At 49.7% G+C, this 18,450-nt stretch overlaps 1 protein-coding gene across 1 annotated transcript in view; it reads left to right on the top strand.

The window, feature by feature from the left end:
* Positions 1 to 101: 101 nt before the first annotated feature.
* Positions 102 to 18,450, top strand: part of CUL4A (cullin 4A) — a 46,719-nt gene continuing 28,370 nt past the window's right edge. Inside the window, exons 1-5 of the mRNA XM_053908328.1 lie at positions 102 to 428; positions 753 to 868; positions 9,252 to 9,356; positions 15,199 to 15,267; positions 16,416 to 16,489. Coding sequence (XP_053764303.1) covers positions 275 to 428; positions 753 to 868; positions 9,252 to 9,356; positions 15,199 to 15,267; positions 16,416 to 16,489 — 518 coding nt within the window. The 5' untranslated portion in view covers positions 102 to 274. The remainder of the gene's footprint in view (positions 429 to 752; positions 869 to 9,251; positions 9,357 to 15,198; positions 15,268 to 16,415; positions 16,490 to 18,450) is intronic.

The following is an 18,450-nucleotide window of genomic DNA, read 5'->3' as shown; positions in this document are numbered from 1 at the left end:
GCGGCCCCTAGGTGCCCGGGCCTGCCCCGGAGCTGACCGGGCCTGCGCCTCGCCGCCCCCTCGACTGTCGCAGGTTCCGCACGGAGCGCGGCGGACGCGGCGCGGCCCGGCGCCGGGTCGGGGTCAGGCCGGGGTCGGGGTCGGGGTCGCGGTCGCGCCGGGCCGGCCGGGCGGCGGTTGGGCGGCCCGGGGCGGTGCTGACGACAGGCCCGCCCGCCCGCGCGGCCGGGGAGGCGGGACGGGGCGGGGCGCCCGCTGCTTCCCGGCCGCAGCCATGGCCGACGAGACCCCCAGGAAGGGTGCCCTGTCGGCGCTCGTCGGGCACACCAACGGCCTCACCAAGCCCGCGGCCCTGGCCGCGGCTGCCGTGTCGCCCAAGCCCGCGGGCGGCGGCGGCTCCAGGAAACTAGTCATCAAGAATTTCCGAGGTGGGTGCGGGGCGGCCGGCCGGGAAGGAGCGGGGGGGGGGGGGGTGGGGGCCGGGGTCGCGGCTCCTCCCGCCCGCGGCACCGGCCAGAGGAACCGGGCCGCCCGGGCAGCGCACTTCTTCCGCCGCCAGCCGTCCCGGCAGCGTCCTGCTGTCGCGTGCCCGGGTCAGCCGGCGCCTGCGGACCTGCGTGCGCTTCCCGCTCGGGGCTCCGCGGCGGCGAAGGCGGAGCGGGGCTCGCGCGGCGGCCCGGCGGACCCGGGGGGGTGGCGGGGGATGGTTCTGTGAAGCGCGCCCGCCTCACTCGGGCTCTCCGGACCCACAGACAGACCCAAACTGCCGGACAACTACACGCAGGACACCTGGCAGAAGCTCCACGAGGCGGTGAGAGCCGTGCAGAGCAGCACCTCCATCAGGTACAACCTGGAAGAGCTGTATCAGGTGAGGCCCCGCCGGGGCGGGCGGCGCTGCCGGCCCGCCTCGCTTGCTTGGGTGCTGTCACGGTTGTGTAGGTAACACACCGGTCCAGGGCCAGGAAGTGTGGTGCGGACGCGGGTTGGGTGGTCCTCAGTGTTGTTTCAGAGTCGGAAATGAGGGAAGTAGCGGGAACGCAAGCATCGGCCTTCCGCAAGAACAGTAAGAGTCCTGGGGCGTCGTGTCCCCCGGGTCATTGCGTGATTCGTTGGTGGTTGTGGGATTTTTATTTTCAGGCTTAAGCTGCCTGGAAAGATAAAGTTATGCCATTTCGGGAGAAAGATGTGTTTCTAAGAGCCACACGACTGTCATACTTTTTTAAATAGACGTGATTTGTTATTGTAACTTCACGGTTACATAGGACACTCTCTCTGCGCTTCTGGCTCATAGATTTTCTCATTTTGTGATTGTTGCTATTAAGACATGCAGACAGATTTTGTTACGTTTCATGTAAAGATGTTCCATTTTTAACACAAAAATGGTTAAAAGTACATGTTACTGTTTGCGTATTCCATTTATAAGCAGACTGGTTTCTCTGATCTTCCATTTGTAAAGAATGGCACTCATCAACTAGTCTGTTATCTACGTTTTAGGTAACAATATGATACCACAATTTCTATTAAAGGACTTGAATTAAAATTTTTCTTCTGTTTGCATGAGTGATTACATCATAAAAACAATGGGGATTACAAAAAAGTACAAAGAAGAAAATTAAAACTGTATATACTCCCATCATCCAAAGAAGACTACTGTTGACAGTTTGATACACATACATCCCTTTTTGTTTTAAATCATCATAAGTTTATTCTATTTTTAGATCAACTTTATTAAGGTATAATTTGTACATAATGTGTACTTCAATACATTTTATACTGACGTGTAAATCACCACCACCACAGTCAAGATGTAGAATGTTTCTACGTGAAAAAGTTCGTCTCTCCCCTGATCCACTCCTTGCAGACCACTGATTTCTGTGGCTATATTCCACCAGTCTAGCATCTCCCTTAAGCGGAACCTTCATCTTCCACTTGGGATAGTGCTTGGGACCGTCATGCCTACTGTGTGACAGTAATTTGTTTCTTGGTTGCTGAGTAGTGGGTACCACCATTTCACCAGCTAACAGGTATTTGGGTTTCCAGTTTGGGGCTGTTATGCATAAAGCTGCTATGAACATTAACAGAGATGATTTGTGTGGACATATGTTTCATTCCTCTTGGGTGAATATTGAGAAGTAGGGGCTCAAAGTCCTAACTTTTTAAGGCATTTCATGTTTTCAGAGTGGCTATACAATTTTTTTTTTAAGTTTATTTATTTTGAGAGAGCATGCATGCATGCTTGCTTGCAGGGGAGGGGCAGAGAGAGGGAGAGAGAGAATCCCAAGCAGGCTCTGCACTAAGTGTGGAGCCCAACGTGGAGCTCGATCTCAGGAACCGTGAGATCGTGACCTGAACCCAAATCAAGAGTGGGCCACTTAACCGACTGAGCCCTCAGGCTCTGGTATCTGTACCAGCAGGTGTAGGGGAGCTCCAGGTGTTCTGCAGTCTTGCTAACATGTGCTATTATCAGTCTTTTTGATTTTAGCCACTTGAGTGCGTGTGTAGCGGTCTTTTGCAATTCCATATGAGTTTTAGAATGTTTGCCAATTTCTACAAAAAAAGCCGACTAGTGTTTTGATTAGGATCATGTTGAATTCCAGATCAGTGTGGGGAAAATTGATATCCTGATATCGTGTCTACTGATTGATCACAAGGGATGGCTCTCTGCTTCGTCTTCCTTCATTTCTCTCAGCAGTGCCTTCTAGTTCCAGTGTGTAGGTCTAATACAGCTTCTATGAGGTTTAGCCCTAAGCATTTCATATTTTTTTTAAGGTTTATTTATTTTTGAGAGACAGAGTGCAAGCAGGGAGGGACAGAGAGCGAGGGAGACCCAGAATCTGAAGCGGGCAGCTCAGAGTCCGATGTGGGGCTCAAACCCACAAATTGTGAGGTCATGACCTGAGACGAGGTCAGACGCCTCACTGACTGAGCCACCCAGGCACCCCAAGCATTTCATATTTTTAATTGTATTATAAATAATAGTTTTAATTACTGGTTTTCGCTAGTGTATAGAAATAGAAATTATTTTTATACATTGGTTTGGTATACTGCTCTCTTACCTCTCCTCCAGTGGCTTTTTTGTGGATTCCATCAGGTTTTCTACATAGACCATCATGTCGCCTATGAACAGAGATAAGAGATGGTTTTACTTCTTTCTAATCTGCATGCCTTTTGATTCCTTTTCTTACCTCAGTGCACTGTTCAGAACACCAGAATAACGATGAGTAGAAGTGGTAAAAGCAGACAGTTTTTGTTTGGTTCCTGATCTCAGTGGGGAAAGCCTTCTTCAGGCTTTCAGCATCAAGTGTGATGCTGGCTTATCATAAGTGCCCATCATCGGGTTGAGGAAGCTCCTTTCCATTCCTAATTTGCTGAGAGATTCCCAGAAGTGCATGTTGGACTTTGATGAATTCTTCTGTAACCGCTGGGGTGGTCATATGACATTTGTTTTCTTAGTTTATCGCATGGATTGACTCTTCACGTGGCAAGCCCATCTGGCAGCTGCAGGACAGATCTGAGTTGGCAGTGGTGTGTTACCCTTTTTTGTACTGTGGGATTCAGGTTGCTGTCACTTCATTGGTTTTTGCATCTGTGGTCATGGAGGATGTTGGTGTGTTGTTTTCTCGTACTGTCTTTGTCTGAGTTTGTCTCAGAAATGAAGGCCTCATAAAGTGAGTTGCAAATGTTCCCTCCTTTTCGTTTTCTAGAAGAGTTTGTATGGACTTGGTATTATTTTTTCCTTAAATGTTTGAGAGAGTTCCCGGTGAAACCACCTTGGCTTTGTGGAGAATTCGTAAACCACGGACTTCTTTGGTGGGTTTGGAGCTCTTCAGGTAATTCGTGTCTTCAAGTCCGCTAATCTTCTGTGGCATCTAATCTGCCCGTAGTGCCATCTGGTGAAAGTTTCATCCCATGCATTGTTTTTCTCTCTAGGGGCTCAATTTGAACCTTCTCAGTATCTTTCCCGTCACTACGTAACTTCTGGACAGAGGGGATACAGTTATAATAGCTGTTTCCGTGTGTCTGTCTTCCAGTTCTTTACTGTCAGCTTCCGGCTGCATTCGACCGCTTTTTCTCCCCTTTAGGTGTTGTGTTTTTCTACTTCATCGCACATCTGATAATCTTTGATTGACTGTCAGACATTGTGAATCTTGATTTGTGGGTAGATGTTTTTGTATTTCTATAAATATTCTTGAGTTTCATTCTGGACATATTAAATTATTTGAAAACCTTTTGATCTTTTAGAGTCCTACTTTTAAGATTTGTTAGGCAAGACTAGAACAGTACTATGTCCAGGGCTCATCGCTCCACAACTGAGTATTCAGGGCCCAGTGTCTTAACGACTTTCCAGTCTGGCTCGTAGGAAGGTGCTGTTCCAGGTCCCATGTGGGCACCAGACCCTGTTGTCCCTTTCCCCGTCCTTAGCAGTTTGCTCACACACAGGTGGCGAGTTCTTGAGGGGGACCCTTGACCTCTCCTTGCTCATGTCCATGCCCTCTGTGGCCACACGTCTTCCCTGTAGGCCTTTGTCTCGGAGACTCGAGCCTCAGCTCCTGGCCCCCTCTCCACAGCCTGGAAACAGGGACATAGGAAGGGAGCATCCGAGCTCGTTTCCCTCCCAGAGGTCGCTGTCATTCACAGCCCAATGTGCGATACTTCGCAGACTGCTATTTCACACGTTTTGTGTGACATTTGGTTAATTCAGGCAGAAAGGCTAGTCTAGTCCCCTTATTTCATCTTGGCCAGAAGCAGGAGTCCCATCAGGTGTCTGAACTCTCATAGGTTTATTAGTTTAATAAACTGCTATATCTTGCAGCCAGGTTTCTTTATTCTTCTCTTCCTGGAGATTTGACCATCTGGGATCGATTGCCTGTCATCTTTCATAGAATGACTTTGCCATACCTTTTACCCAGCAGTGTAGTTCATAACAGTCGCCGCATGTGTTACCATGAATGAACAGTATAGTTTATAACAGTCACTGCACGTGTTATTATAAACACTAGTTCCAGGTGCCCTGGGTGTCTGTGTGCGTTTTGACACCCTGAGGGCTGGGGGTGCTTACCCCCAAAATGGAATCTCACATTCCATGGGGCATCCCAGGAGGCAGGGGCAGCGGGGAGGCAGGGGCGCAGGCCGGCTCCTGGCCACTCACAGAGAGGTACCCTGATTTCAGGTACCTCTCTGGGGAATGAGCTGCTCAGATCTTTTGGAAGCAAACGGGGTAGAAATAGTAAGTGACATCATTGTGTAGTTATTGAATGTTTGCCTTATCCTGATCTTGTGATAAAGCAGTCAGTGCATTTACCTGGTGTTTCAAAGTACAGTTGAAGTTTTTGCTGAGGTGGTGTGGTATATACTTCGCGAAGAATTTTGTGTGAAAGTGACAGTTCTCACCAAAGTATGAAAGTTTTTTTAGGTTTTTGTGTGTGTGTGTGTTTTTAAGGAAGTTTTCAGGATGATTTGAGGGAGAAGCTTTTACGTTTTGATATTGATTAGTCTTCCCAAAGTGGGGTCTCTTCTCCCCCCATCAAGGCATCCCTTACCACGTGGACACTTTAGGAGGCCTCCCTGGAGGAGAAATTAGCTCCCGTGTGTCTGCTACAGTCCACCTGTTGTTTCTCTGTAGGAGGGAGGTTCAAAGTGTGGTGAGAGGAGGGTCTGCACAAACGTATGCCCCGTCCACACTTTCCTCCGACAGAGCTAAGGCGAGGAGACTTTCAATGCCCAGATCTTTTTAGTCTGTCTTTAAAGATCTGAGTTTAGGTCTGGAATTAACACCTGTGGAAAAAAGTTTATCTTGTGTGTCTCCTGCCTATACGTTTTAGTCCTGTTTGCCAGCATAGTGGACAACAGATAACTGAAGTCTGCATTTTCGACAAGGGTTTCAGGGAAAGGGCTAAGTGCTGATTTCAGGCACTTTTGATGCCCAGAAACAAAGCCATCATGGGAGACTTACTGTTCTGAGGAAAACCATGCTGTCCTGAGTCACGGACTAAGGTCTCCGAAGTCTTCCTGCTTGGTGATGATTTAGTGAAGGGGAATGTGGGGTTAGGTGTTAAGTGTATTAATAAGATGGCTCAAACTGATCAGACTGATTGAAAAGGCCCGGAAAGTAGTAGACACATATAAACATGTTATTTGATGGACCGATTTGAGAAAGTAACAAATTAATCAATAGTGAGCTCCATACAGAAGTTGCTCAAAAACAGAGGTGAATATCCAAACTCAAATCTATTCAGCTTAATAGAAAGAATTTCATAAATCAGCAGTTCTGAGCACTCAGTGGGATTAGTCGTCTGTGTTCAGGAGTTGACTGTGAACATCTGGGAACTGGGAGTCAGGGTCGGTACTGCCCCCCACGCTGCCCATGTTGGCCGTAAAGCCCCCATCCAGGTGACTTCCGATCCCTCTCAAACATACTCTCTCACTCAGATCTGAGCTGTAATTTAATTTCTGCATCGTTCTGTACTCGTTTCCTACAGGCAAGAACCCCATTAGCGCTTTCTTCCGAGCGGTGAGTTCATCACCTTTCAGTGGGCCCACGATTGAGTAGGGTCCGCCTTCAAGACCAAGTATCACTTACAGAGGGGACATAGCTGCCCCCCACCCGGAACTGTGCATGTGTGCCAGGAGAGCACTGTGCCGGCCTCCGGCTGTCAAGTGTGAGCTCTGGCGTGGCCACGGCCTGTGCGCCTCTCTCTGTAAGGTTGGCCCGGGTGTGATTTTCCCCAGGGCTGGGGACTGGCTCTCATTTTCCCTTCATCTACATAAATATGTGCTCCTAGTATCTGCCTGCTTTTCTCTTTTACGATTTCTCACACTACGGTACCCTCCACTCCTTTTTCTGTCTGGTCTCAGCTTTGGCCTTCGAGACTTTCATGAAACAGATCGTCTTCCAGGACCGTGTGCTCTCATTTCATTGCTCCCGTGTGTTCCCCCCACCCCACGGCTCTCTTTAATGTCCTGTTGGATATTCCACACTCAGGGCCAAGTATGCTGGGGGCTGCGGCTCCACCCTGCACAGGGACCGGTGTCTGATCTGCCGTATGCCCATCTGTCTGGCTTCAGTGCACTTGTCTGTCCCAACACAGATGACAACCTGGAGAGGGCTTGGGTGTGGAGGCCTGGCAGACTTAGATTACAGAGCTGTGCCTGAGCAGTTCGGACAGGCGGCTTCCTCCATGGCTGAGTGAAAGCGAGGAAGACACTAACACAGGGCTTCTCCCCCTCCTGTCATCCTTGGATTAGCTGAATTCCTTCTGTCTGCTGTGCCTCTTACACATGTGAGGGGTAATGTGAAACACACCGTACCGTTGGACTCCCAATTCACACCCCACAGCGGGCACTTCTGCGCCCCAAAGCAGGACTCTGTCTCCAGCACTTCTTTTGGGGAGGGGGCTTGTATGTTGTGGTGCTCCTGTAACTGACAGAAGAGTCAGCCAGGGGCCCTGCTGGGCCGCACTCTCTCTTCGCAGTGAGGGTGCCTGTAACATGAAGACACCAGCAGTGACTCAGCAAAAGACACTGAGAAAGGACAGCACCCACAGCAAACCTGTCTACGCCAGGGTTTGGCTGGTGCTTGTAAGAGGCCCCCAGGTTCTGTTTTAAGAAAAGATCTTAAGTGTGCTTCATGTAAATAGTAAATATGTGCCAAAGAGGACATAGATGAGAAAGGTGTTGTAAAATCAACAGTGACAGCATGTCACAACTGGGGTAAGATTGTTTTGAGGACACTGACTCCTCCTTCAGGAATGAGAGCAGGCAAAGTGGTTCCGTGAGTGAGATGTTCCGTGAGGGACACGTACTACCAAGCTCATCTTGATTTTTACCAAAGAAAATACGTTTTCTTCATGTATTGCATCAAAATCGTTTCATAATAATTATGCTTATGGATCTCCCAATAATTAAGTTACTGGAGCAAAAGCATTTGTCAGCAGGTTATTTTGGGTTTTCAGAAACACAAGGATAGATCTTTGAAGTATAAAGATAGGACTACAAAGGGAAGGAATTACAGGGTTTGAGAAAGAAATTCGGGGCTTTAAACAGTATAGATGAGCCCTTATTTGTAGAGCAAGGCAGCACGTAGGGGAATGCCGTATTGTGCTATTGCACTGATAACAAACTTGCTAAAAAACAAGTTATAATTTTTAATATCTTCATTCCGTGTTCCCTTTTGACCTTTATGAATGTGCATGTGTTTTATACAATAGTGATTACTGTATTTATTTAATTTATGTTAATAGGTAGCAATCTTATAATCCTAAACATGGGAACTATTAATATTTACAAGTCTTGCTACAACAAATAGCTTTATAAAAACTTAAGTTACCTATTTCCTCAGGAATATAGTATTTGATTTAAATTCAGATTCTGAAGTGTTTCCCCCATATTTTTTTAGATGGTTCAAAACTAGTCAGTATAAAAAACTACACTTCTGTTTTTAGTATCTCACTTGGATTGAATGAGATGCTGGTTTTGTACATGAAATTGGAAAAGAAATGTTATTAGAACCAGTGAGAATATGCAACCATTATTTTTTGATGTGGATAAAGGTATTTTAAGAAAAATGTTTCTGCTTAAAAAACTTGTTTCTTCATTAACTTAAGACAAGCCTAAATAAATTACACATGCAGCCTGCAGAAAAATATGTAGGAAACAAGTACAGTGTAGCTGTTGTGGCCTGGGCACTCAGGAGCGTCCTCGCTGCGCTACGGGCAGAAACTGCCCTGATGCTCGCCCACCTGTGTGGAAGGTGGTCACTGAGGGTCCGGAGCAGTGATTTCCTGACCTGGTTGCATGTTATAATCATCAAGGTAAACTCATCCACCTTTCCAGTGTCTTCCACCTCAGATGAATGTATGGGAACATCCAGATCTGTTTTAAAGTCCCCGGGTAAGAGTGGTGAGTGGCCAGGTTTAGAGACTGCTGCACTAGAAAAAAAATAGGGCATTGTAGATGCTCAGATGTGTGCAGGGACGCCGCGGGGTCCCAGGTGTCATGGGCTGACATAGGTGTGCCATCCAATCTGTGCTCGGTATTAGTTGTTGTTACCTTTTTTACCAGACCCTTCCTGGATTCCAGTAGTCCGACAATAATCACCCTGAACTTAAACATAACAGTTTCTTTGTAGTTTTTATAAGTATGAAGGGGGTGCTTGTCTGTTATGATTGTGATTTTATTTACATACACAGGTCTTTTTAAAGAACGATTTTGTTATTCATGGTGAATAATTCACTTGTTCCTTTTGTTTTTAGGCTGTTGAAAATCTCTGTTCTCACAAAGTCTCCCCAACACTCTACAAACAGCTGCGCCAGGTCTGTGAAGATCATGTCCAAGCACAGATCCTTCAGTTTAGAGAATATCCTTTTTTTGGCTCATGAGTTTCTATGCATTACCTAAATCTCTTGAGGCTGAACATTAATAGGATAAAGAAGTAGTGACTGTTGTTAGTATTAAAACAACAGCTTTCAAAATTCCCATTTATTTATAAAACAAAACCTAACATTTGTTTCACGTGACCTAATATAACAGATTTTTTTAAGTGGAATTTTTATTATTTACATTATTTATCTGATTGAAGCAAAAGAGTGTCCATTTATTGGGTATGGTTGAAGTGTTTAGGAAGACTTCTGAGAAATGTCTTAATTCTATTCTGCTGTCCTTCATTCTTGTGAAAAACCATCTATATTAGTTATCTCTGATGCATAACAAATTTCCCGCAGACTTGGCGACATAAACAAGCACGCGTTTGTAGGCTCACGGTTGTGTGGGTAGGGAGTCCCAGCTCGGTTCAGTGGGTTCTCAGCTCAGGGTGTCACTGGCTGAAACCGCGGGCTGGCCGGTCTAGGTTTTCCCACAGACCGCCTTCCAGGCAGAACTCCTGTCCCTCTGTTGCAGGACTGATGTCGCTCTCAGCCCCTGGAGGCTGCCCTTGGTTTTTTGCTTCAAGGCCTCTTCTTTGACAGCATGGTTAGTTGCTGCTTCTGAGCCAACAGAAGAATGCCCCTCTCTGGTCTGCTGAGACAGAGTCTTCTGAGATATAACCCACCATATTCCCAGCCCGCCCACCAGTCAAGGGAGGGCAGTCTAGGCAAGTAGGTGGCCGGGCATCTTCGAGTTTTGCCAGCACACCACGCAGGACCAGTGTCTGCCAGGGAGACGGGGCTCCTTACATCCTATCGACAGTCTGGCCTCGGCCCAGTGCTCCAGCCCACCCCCACCCCTTTATTAGTCTCGTTGGGAAGGAACTAGGAAGTGGATTTAATATTACAGACACCTGCTTATGACTGCACTTTTCCAGGTCGCAAAAGTAGGTAGTTGGAGTCTGCTCATTTCTAACTCTTGTTCTAGCTGAAGGAGTCCTTTCTGTCCCATCACCCTTCCCTTGAGAAACTAAAGCATTCAGAGTTTGCTAAAATCTCTCAGGGCAGCTGCCACAGCTCTGTCACCTGCTGTCGAAGCTCTGGATTATCCATGGCAATGAAGCCCACATGGCCTAGAGCAAGAGGGTCTTCCCGTAAATGGGTGAGCAGAGTCCATTCTGGTTCTATTGTATTGGCATCTGTAACTGCACCTGTGCAGTATTTTCCGGCAGAGCTCTTTCCTACCAGAAATCATGAGTCCATTCAGGACAAAGGTGACCATACCATTGGACCTTTGGAAGATGGCCAGTATGCACCACGTCTCTGAGGCATCCTCTGAGGACACACAGAGGCTCCTCTCCTACCTCAGTGCCACAGCACAGGATTCTCAGAGGCTGGGTGATGGATCCAGGAGCCCATCTGAGATGCTGACTTCTGAAAAGGAGCCTGACTCCCAGGCTTCCCGGAAGTCAGCAGATTCCCAGGTGTCCTCTCCTAGACCTGCAGGTTAGGCTGAACTTCCCAGAAGTCCCCAGCAGATTCCCAGGTGTCCTCTCTGGGACAGGCACATGTTAGGGTGAACTGCTGTGATTGTTCCTAACCCAGCTGTCCCAGCTTACTCAAGACTACTTCATGATTACCTGATCAAACTATCCTCCTGCCAGTTAATCCTACCTTGTGGGTTACAGGAATGTGTTCATTAATTCAGTCATTCAGCAGGGACTTCCTTCCTGTCCAGACCTCTATCCGACAGTAGGAAATGATGGCATCGCCTCCTTTCTGCCCTCCCAGTAGTCCTGGTGCTGAGATAGAGGCGGGGGGCAGGGTCGTTGCATTTCTTTGATGCGACAAAACCATGTTTCTAGAAACTATGATGTATTTCATTAAAGAAAAAAGATGAAAAGATACTCTGCCATATGAATTGTCATTGGTGTGAGGCATCTTGAGTTCCAAGATATTAAGTTATTAGAATCAGGGACAGGAACTGCAGTGCAGGAAGCAGCTGGGGCAGAGCTTTCCAGAGGAGGGTACACTGGAGTCCCATCATGGAGGACCAGTGGGGTGGGGCCAGCCAGAGGGAATGAGCCATCGGAGAGGGGCGCTTGTGGGGCGCTTGTGGGACACTTGTGGGACAAGGCCAGAACCTGGGCACACTGGTGGAATTTGAGGCCGTAATTCTGAGTTGCAGCTTGGGTTTGAATCTTTGCGTACGCTCTGAAAGGTCTGGACTTAAGTGCACATCTGAGGGCCCCTGCAGGTATTTGAAGCAAGAATCCAGTGCAGTTGTATCATGTTTGGCAGTGATACGGGCAGGATGAGACTGGTGACGAGGTGGGCCAGAGGTAGCACTTCCTTATTTCAGAGAAGGGGGCGGGGCGGGGCTGGAAACAGGAGTGAAGTAGGTTCTGGCCCTTTAGAGCTTAAACCCCAGGGAGACTGACGAGGGCATAAAGGTAGGCATTTATGGGTCAGGGTGGTGGGAGTTTTTAAAGGCTCAGATAAGCCCCTGGGGTGTAAGGAAAGGGCAGTCAGGCGCGCACCCGCCCCCAGGAGGGGCTGTGTGCAGGGGGAGGGGTGGCTGATGGGGGACACAGTCCTGCCCTCGGAGCTCATTTTGCTGAAAGGGTGGGTAGCCTTGCCAGACTTCAAGGGGCCGAGCAGCAGAGCTGTTGCAGATGCCCAGGCCCTGCAGGAGTACTCCAGGGAGAGCATGCTGGGGTGTCTCTGGTCTCTGGGATGTTCCTGTAGTTTGTATGTGGCTGTTTTCTAAGGTCCAAGGACTGCTCCCTCCGCTGTACTGGCCGCATGCTGCTGGTGAGGACAACGGAAGGAGTGCTCAGGGAGGCCAGGAAGGCCCTGGTAGACAGGTGGTAAAGGACTCCTATGGAATTGAGTCAGCTACTGTGATTTTCTTACAGTACTGACTCTGTTCTTTCATTCATGTGTTTGCATTCTGCACTTACCTGCTCCTTTCGAAATAAGTTTCCTGCTATTGGTGATAGGCCTTTCCCCACGACCACGGCTTCCTGCACATGCACGCCTCAACCAAAAGCAGCGCATGCCAAACCTGGCATCACTCGGTGCAGAAAGGAGGCTGCGCCACGCACCCAGGCTCAGTTCAAAAGCTCCTCTTCTATGACAGCAACCGGCTCTCAGTGGAATCTGAGCCCGCCAGCACCTGTGCACAGAACTCACTCTTCCCACCCCCAACTCAGCTCTAGGGCATCGTCACTGTGGTGAACCACAGAAGGGCCAGCCTGCCAGCCTGCGGCGTCCGTGTGGAGTCCCACATAGCAGCAGCGTGGTCTACACGGCAGAAGGACAGAGGTGACCGGCGTGTTCACGATTTCCTGTGTCTTCCTACTCCGTAGATGACGGCAGGCTTTGGGCTTCTTTATGAAGACCCTCCGTGAGCAGCGTGTAGCCCGCGTGCACGTGTGGAGCGCCGGCAGCAGGCTGGGTTTGTGTGTCTACACGGCGCAGCCCTCGGTTAGTGCTGCGGCTCAGAGGTGAACATGACAGGCTTCCTGCCTCTGTGGACTTTGTAGGCTAATGAGGGAGGCAATAATTCAATCGTCCAAACCATGAACTGTGACAAATGTTGTGGCAGAAAATGTCCTCTGCAGTCATAGCAGGCAGACCTGATTGGGGTGAGGGGTGTCAGGTGGTGGGCCGGGGTGAGGGCGGCTTGTCCTTCTGCACACTCTGCTGGGGTAGGAGAGTGGGGTAACCCGGCTTAGACAGCGTGGGCGAAAAGAGAACCAGTCACTCTTCTACTTGGCGTGGGCGCTGTCTTTTGGGTTTCTTCCTTCTTGTTGAATCCTTGTAGTCACGGGCACATGTATTCGCACTTTGCCACGGGGTATTCCGTGTTTGCTGTTTGACACCTGACCGACTCCTCTCAGTACACTGCTTAAAACCTTAGCTAGGCCTGGCCCTTCTCCAGACAGGAGGGGACAGTGTTGGGAGCCTATGATGGCAGGCGGTATGTCTTAACGCCCCGAGAGTGCTCATGTGAGGCTCTGGGCTTTGGTATGTAGAGGGCTGGAGCTTGGTGCATGCCGGCCTTACTGTTTCGTACTGTTTTCCATGGGAAACAACCGCAAGTGACGGCTTCACCCGGCTAGACGCATCTCGTGTAGTAAGCCCTACACGCAGGGCCGCTCCCTCCCAAGGAAGCCCTGTGCCGGGCCGAGTGCTGCTTGCTCGCTTTTGGCGCCTGCACCATCCGGCGGTGTGGGACTGGCTAGTGGGAGTCTCACCCCGGGCAGCCCCACCTTCCGACAGAGCCTGGCCCCCCAGCTGATGCAGACTGCCCTGGAGACCTGCCAGGGTGTCAGCAATTGGCTTGTGTCCAGCACCGGGTGCCAGAGCTGCTGGGTCCCTGCTACATGTGCTTGTGACTTACTCTTCATTTTTTTAGACTGTCTGTGTCAGGTTCTCATATTGTAGGCCACTGTAAATTTGAGCAGTCATAAAAGATTTCTTCCGGAATAACATGTTAACCATTGAACGACTAGGTTTTTGCTAGGATTTACTATTTGTGATTTATTAGCAAAGCCCCAGGAGAAAATAGGATGTGTGGCCAGGACCACTGTGGCTGAGGTCAGCTCTCCTTACTTGGATGACAAGGATGCACGTGTGCTCGTCAGTTCCTTACAGCTTCCTGATCTTCTGTCCTCTTTCCAAAGTCCTGGTTGTGTCCTCCCCTCCACTGGCTCCCCTTGCTCCATCAGACCGCCTTGCCGACTGAAGACTCTGACACCTGTCTGATTTCACAGCTCACGCCCTGGCCCATGCGCTGCTTCTGTATGTGCTGTGGATTTTACATGTAACCTCACACCAGCTCTGAAGAAACCGAGGTCAAGGGAAGTTCATCGCTGGCCCAGGGTCCTGGAGCTGGGACTGTACAGAGGGAGCAGCATGTGTATCGTGTGGTTGGGGAAACTGGAGGTGCACAAACGTGGGGAGTTTTGTAAGCCACAGGCAGCGTGTAGACGTTTATGACAATGACTTTGCCCAAACCTGTGAAGGCCGTGCTGGATGCATTTGGCTGTAGTTTGCTCTAGGAGTCCGTGTTGGAGTTCTCTTTTTTCTATAAGCAGTATGTTGAGCCTTCTTAAAAAACACATCCTAATTATCGAGGTGAGAGTGTTCTCATGCGGTGCATGAATGAGACTTCATATCGGTTCTCATTGAGAATATAGGTTAAAGTTAAACCTCAGCCACCTCCCTCCAACTGCCTGTTCTCTGGTGCTATTAATAGTCGACCTGCTTTGTCACCACTGGAACAGTGCAGGTTGGGGTCTGTCCCCACCACCCTTTGCAGGATAGGCCCTTAGGTCCAGCCACCCAGATTCGTGAAGCCTGTGACCTGGTGGTTAATTCAGCCAGCAGGGCTCTACAAGGAACCTGGCCATAACAGCAACGAGGGGAACGGGAAAGTTAGGGGGGTTGTGGCTGGAGGCTCATCACAAATTGGGAACACAGTTCAGCGATGCAGAAAACCTGCACCTGTGGTCCCTCTGGTCCTTCAGTATTCTTTTTTTTTTTTTTTTAAGTTTGTTTATTTTTGGAGAGGGAGAGAGAGAATCCCAAGCAGGCTCTGCACAGTCAGCACAAAGCCCCATGCAGGGCTCGATCTTACAAACCATGAGATCATGACCTGAGCCGAAGTCGAGTCGGACACTCAACCGACTAAGTCACACAGACGCCTCTGGTCCTTCTGTATTCTGACAACAAAATGATGTGTAGATTCTGTGTCAAGAGCTGCAGTTATGGGGTTAAAGCTGTAATAATTGGCCAGCATTTCTAAAGTTTTCCTTAGCAGGTCTGCACAGACTCACTAGATAGTGTTTTATTTTTAAAGAAGATTAACACCTGCTGGCAAGATCATTGCAGACAAATGGTAAGCGTATTGACTTTTCTGTTAACGCTGGTTTTAGGGACAGTGTGCTGTCCCATAATCTCCATAATCTTCATCGGTAGAGCCCAGTGTCTGGTCTCACCAACGCACTTCCTCTTGGTCCTGTTCACCCTCTGCTGTAGCTAAGCAGGAAGGGGATTGGGTAGCTGGGAGGGTGTGCCCCTTTCAATCCAGCTGTCTTCCCCCCCCCCCCCCTTTCTAACCAAAGATGGCCTCGTCCATCTTCCCTCACCCATCTGAGGACAGTGTGGGCCAGACTGTCGGCCGAGATAGGGAAGTGCTGTTTGGGATTCTGTTTTGGGTCAGATGCTGCCATCCAGCTCAACATAGTAGGACAACAGGGCAGGGAAAAGCTGCCTGTGTGAATGGCTGCATTTCTGGATTGGGGCCAGCTGCTAATTTGACCTTCAAACCCACCTGACAGCCCACGGTACCTGAGCTGATTCCTGAATGGGTCTCTAAAGTTTTTCTTAATCCCACTTTATACCTGATAATCAAGCCTGACTTCCAGGTTTTTACTGTAACTGGACAGCCAAAGTCTTAGACTTTGCAGATGTATTGATTCTGATCTGTTTTTATGCATGTGAGTTTTTAGCATGACCTGGCTGTGGGGGAAAACATGGTAGTAGTACCTTTCCTAATAAGGAGGTGAGTAGGAGACAATGAATGAACCTCTTTTCCAGGCCAGGCACCTGGTACATGGTCAGAATAGATAAACGTCTGTTAGGAAGGCTGTGTTAGGAGAATCACAAGGTTCCTGGTGGTCCTGTGTCATCTTCACTCGGCTTGCAAAAGAGAGTCAAACACGTGGCCAAGAGCCTCATGCCGATGTGACAAGGACTAATTATTTAAAAAGCTTAGAGCATCTCTTCAGGTTTGTGAGGTTTACCACATCAGGCAGGAAGTGACCAGATTTCCCTTATAGTCAGATTTTCTGGACAAAAGAGATGAAAATCAAATACCAAAGGAGCAATTAAATTTGGGGAAATAATCATGAAGGTTTTGGTGGGGAGAATCCTCAAGAAACAATTACTGCAAGATTTGAGACAGCCACCAGTTATAGTTCAGAAGGTCTGCTCTTGGATATTTAGTTAGTAAGTTACATAAATAAATGCTTTTCTAATTGCCAGATCATGATCAGAAGTATTTTCCTGTTTTTGGACCGCACTTACGTACTGCAGAATTCCATGCTTCCTTCTATCTGGTGAGTGTCCTGGTCAGTAGGGCCGTGTCTGTGCTCCTTCATGTCAGCCAGAATCACTAGCGCACCTGTCCAGGCCCAGGCGTACCTTAGCCCCGGAGTGAGGGGGCCGAGCCGGGCCGGCCACGCCCAGGAGGAGCCCCTTGGGGCACCCTGACCAGCTTGCAGTGAGTGTCACAGTACAGGTGGCAGGCAAACACAGCAGGACTGTGGGAAGCCACATTTCTGTCCCTGGGCGCTGCACTCCAGGGCCATCTGGAACCAAGGGCACACGGTTCACCTCGGCTGGGACGGAGAGGCCCAGGCGCTCACTGACTCCAGCAGCGCCCTGCTCTGAGAAGACCGAGGCTGGTGAGGTCATGGCCCGGGGCCCTGAAGTCCCCCACAGCTGCCCATCCGGCTGACCAACCACAGATACGGAGACCTCGTTTCAGTCTGCTCGTCAATCACACAGCATCTTTCAGGGACTCCCCGCCCTGTGACTCTGGGTGCTCGTCACTGACTTCCACACCCTGTTGCTGATGCCATTCGCCACTCCACATGCCCCTGAGGCTCCCGCTCCTGCCTCCTGATCAGACTTGTCCCTGATGTCGCCCTCGGCTTCTTCCCGGTCTCTGTTGGCATAGAAGCCCATTCTCCCATTCCCTTTAAACCCAAGTTCTTTAACAAGGTGCTTTCTTTTCAGTTTCCTCTGCGTCTGTTTCCTCTGACCTGAGGCACGGACACCGCCCTTCCTGAGGTGTCCGTGATCCCTGCTTACCAGACCCATGGACACTTTTTGTCTTTATTTCATGTTCCCGCCCATCTGTGCAGCTTTGGACACTCCTGGTTGGATGTCTGTCCATCCTCAGCACCACTTTGCCCCTCGTTCTCTTACTGGCATCTGCACCTGCACTGTGCTAGGCTTCCGCACGCGGCTGCAGAAAGGGTAGCCTTTGTTCAAAGAAACAGCAAGCATGTAACTGAAGATAACGGAAGGTCACGTGGTTGCTACTCTACAAAGCACTGTTCTAAGAGGTTTGGCACCTGCTCCTTTAGTCTGTGGTACAGCTCTGCAGGGGATGACCATTATCGCCTCCACTCTACAGACGGAGAAACTGAGGCAGAGAGCTCCCAGCTTGTGGGGCTGCCGGGTCGGAACTGTTCATTTGTGAACATAGTTTATAACATAACGTGTCGTATAAACTGTAAGCCCTGCTTACAGCCTAGCGATAGCAGCCTCGGGCCACTGTCAGAGACAGAAAACCTGAGCGGGACAGTGCAGTATGAGACGCCCCAGGCAGGATGCAGAAGGAGGCTGAGCCCTGGTCTGGGCCTGAGCTTCGCAGAGCCAGCAAGACTGGTGAGGGGCTGAGGTAGGAGAGGTGGTAGTGGAGGGGAGGGGGCAGCAAGTTTGAAGTGTGGTCTGTGTGGAAACAGGAGCCGCCCAGGACGCACAGGTTGTGGGGGAGGCGGAGACGTGGGTCGAGAAGACTGCTCGATGGCTTGTGGGGAGCAGCTGAAGCCGGAAGCGGAGATTGAGATTTTAGGAAGAAGCGGAGCAACAGTGAACACTTCTTCCGTACCGCACCTGCTACTTGCCTCGCCCAGCGTGGCAAGGGTTTACGGGCGTAAAGCAGTGTGTGTGATGCCATTTGCGGTTAGGGAAGGACAGGCAGAGACCCAGAGGCACCATGAGTAGGGGGTGGGGTCAGGAGTCAAACCCAGGCGGCCGGCTCGAGCCCCCACGACTGACCGATGTGCTTGACTGCTGTGTCCTCCAAGTGCACACGAGACTCAGGCCTGCACCTCCTGCAGGGAACCAGAAAGGCCTTTTGTGGTGTGCACTGGAGGAAAGACTTCACCACAGGTGGGGCTCCCCAGAATCCACACTCACCTGTCTACTGCTCACCGCCCCCCACTGCCCGTTCAGAAGACCCTGCTGGGTCCAGGCACTGAGTTGTGTCTGTCTGCTCGGTATCTGG

This window comes from Panthera pardus, unplaced genomic scaffold, assembly GCF_024362965.1.
Source record: "Panthera pardus isolate Hobbes unplaced genomic scaffold, ASM2436296v1 HiC_scaffold_1, whole genome shotgun sequence".
NCBI lineage: Eukaryota > Metazoa > Chordata > Mammalia > Carnivora > Felidae > Panthera > Panthera pardus.
This window is presented reverse-complemented; position numbering and strand designations above follow the sequence as displayed.